We start from the raw sequence: 2500 nt of genomic DNA on the forward strand, positions 1-2500 counted from the left end.
CAATTGGGGTTATGGATTTTCAGTTTATGGGGGGTAGTATGGGATCCGTAGTAGGTGAGAAAATTACCCGTTTGATCGAATATGCCACCAATGAATTTCTACCTCTTATTCTAGTGTGTTCTTCCGGAGGAGCACGTATGCAAGAAGGAAGTTTGAGCTTGATGCAAATGGCTAAAATATCTTCCGCTTTATATGATTATCAATCAAATAAAAAGTTATTTTATGTATCAATCCTTACATCTCCTACTACTGGTGGGGTGACAGCAAGTTTTGGTATGTTGGGAGATATCATTATTGCCGAACCCAATTCCTACATTGCATTTGCGGGTAAAAGGGTAATTGAACAAACATTGAAAAAGACAGTACCTGAAGGTTCACAAGCGGCTGAATATTTATTCCATAAGGGCTTATTCGATCCAATCGTACCACGTAATACTTTAAAGGGTGTTCTGAGTGAGTTATTTCAGCTTCACGCTTTCTTTCCTTTGAATCCAAAAAAAATCAAGTAGAGCCTTAAGTTCAATTATTTTATTTGTGTCAAACAAGTAGTTATTTTATCGGAATTAAAGTAAAAATCATAAAAATGGAGTTTTCTTTAGTGACATAAGATCGAATTGTAGAAAGAATCAAAGGTTGCGAATAGTTCTTTTTTTTTTTCTCGAGATCTTTTTTTTTTTTTTACCCATATTCCTGATTAGTAATCAGGAAGCCTCTATCGACAAGATAAAAGAACGAAATCTTCCTTCCCCGAAATTAGATTAGGCAAGGCAAATAAAAAAATTGCATGTTCCCTTCTTATGTATATAAGACTTAACTTAACTATAGAAAATATAAGGAAATATAGATTATAGATATAGAGTCTTGCATCTTTCTATATCTACCGAGAATCCCCATTTTTACTAAGAATCCCTCTTAGATCGGACGAATTTTTCGGGAATTAAAACTCTTTCTTTATTAAATTTGAATTCAAATTTGAATACTAATTCCAATTTTAGTAATAAAATGGAAATTATAAGATAAAAACGGGAAAAGAAGAATAATAAAAGAAGAATAATAAAGTGGATTATCATACATATATTATATGTAGAAAGATGGATAAGTACATTTATTTAGTACTATTTTCCTTGCACTTATTCTATATTTATACTCACTTAGATATACTTAGTATAATTATATACGAATTCTATACTAATTATTATAAAATATCTTTATAACAATAACAGGTACAAATATTAATACAAATATTAAATCGAGGTACCCATTCTATGATAACTCTTAACTTACCCTCTATTTTGGTGCCTTTAGTGGGCCTAGTATTTCCGGCAATTGCAATGGCTTCGTTATTTCTTCATGTTCAAAAAAACAAGATTTTTTAGATCCGATGGAACCACATCTCATCCATTCTTTTTTTTTTCAAGACTTAGACTTGGATCATAACACAGATATCCATTTAGTGGAATATGGTATAACATGTGGCTTCCTCAGAACATAAATGAAAGAGCTCTTATGTATGGTATGTGGAAACATGATATATGGGTAAATAAATTATAGCTATTTTAAAATAGATCAGGATCATCGGATGTCTGAAATGGAAATCTATATGTATGTAGATATCTATAGGGGATCATATGAGGGGGATGTTATTATTTTAGATTTAACCAATTCGATGAATTACGCCTAAAGGTTCACATCAGAATAGTGCTAGTTGATGAGAGTTACTTCGGAAACAAAAAGAGTAAAGTAAAATTCATTTGGGTTATTCTCTCAATTACAATAAAATGCAACTGGATCTAGTATGAGTTGGCGATCAGAACGTATATGGATAGAACTTATAACGGGGTCTCGAAAAACAAGTAATTTCTGCTGGGCCTTTATCCTTTTTTTAGGTTCATTAGGGTTCTTATTGGTTGGAACTTCCAGTTATCTTGGTAGGAATTTGATATCTTTATTTCCGTCTCAGCAAATAATTTTTTTTCCACAAGGGATCGTGATGTCTTTCTACGGGATTGCCGGTCTCTTTATTAGCTCCTATTTGTGGTGCACAATTTCGTGGAATGTAGGTAGTGGTTATGATCGATTCGATAGAAAAGAAGGAATAGTGTGTATTTTTCGTTGGGGATTTCCTGGAAAAAATCGCCGGATCTTCCTCCGATTACTTATGAAAGATATTCAGTCCATCAGAATAGCAGTTAAAGAGGATATTTATGCCCGTCGTATCCTTGTCCTTTATATGGAAATCAGAGGCCAGGGGGCCATTCCTTTGACTCGTACTGATGAGAATTTGACGCCACGAGAAATGGAACAAAAAGCTGCTGAATTAGCCTATTTCTTGCGTGTACCAATTGAAGTATTTTGAAATGAACTGATTTCTTAGCAGGAGGGAAAAAATTCAAGAATCCGCCCTTCCTTTTCTATAGCATAACTTAACTGAAGTTTCGCTCATTTGAGCCAAAGCAGACGTATACGATCATAAAAGGAAACTGTTTTTGTCCGCAAAAAT

General features: G+C 33.4%; 3 protein-coding genes across 3 annotated transcripts in view; all 3 read left to right on the forward strand. All coding sequences in view use genetic code 11, as the record gives it.

Moving 5' to 3' along the window:
- The window catches only part of accD (acetyl-CoA carboxylase carboxyltransferase beta subunit), a 1527-nt gene extending 1018 nt beyond the window's left edge, over positions 1–509 (forward strand). The window contains exon 1 of the mRNA in view: positions 1–509. This exon is cut by the window's left edge and continues 1018 nt beyond it. Within this exon, the coding sequence (YP_009527537.1) occupies positions 1–509 (509 nt within the window).
- A 756-nt stretch (positions 510–1265) lies between these two features.
- On the forward strand, positions 1266–1376 carry psaI (photosystem I subunit VIII). The gene has a single exon. The coding sequence runs from the start codon at positions 1266–1268 to the stop codon at positions 1374–1376; it is 111 nt and encodes a 36-aa protein (YP_009527538.1).
- A 419-nt stretch (positions 1377–1795) lies between these two features.
- On the forward strand, positions 1796–2356 carry ycf4 (photosystem I assembly protein Ycf4). Its single transcript has one exon. The coding sequence runs from the start codon at positions 1796–1798 to the stop codon at positions 2354–2356; it is 561 nt and encodes a 186-aa protein (YP_009527539.1).
- The last annotated feature ends 144 nt before the right edge of the window (positions 2357–2500 follow it).

Source organism: Vitis riparia, chloroplast, assembly GCF_004353265.1.
Source record: "Vitis riparia voucher Wen_12938 chloroplast, complete genome".
Classification (NCBI taxonomy): Eukaryota; Viridiplantae; Streptophyta; class Magnoliopsida; order Vitales; family Vitaceae; genus Vitis; species Vitis riparia.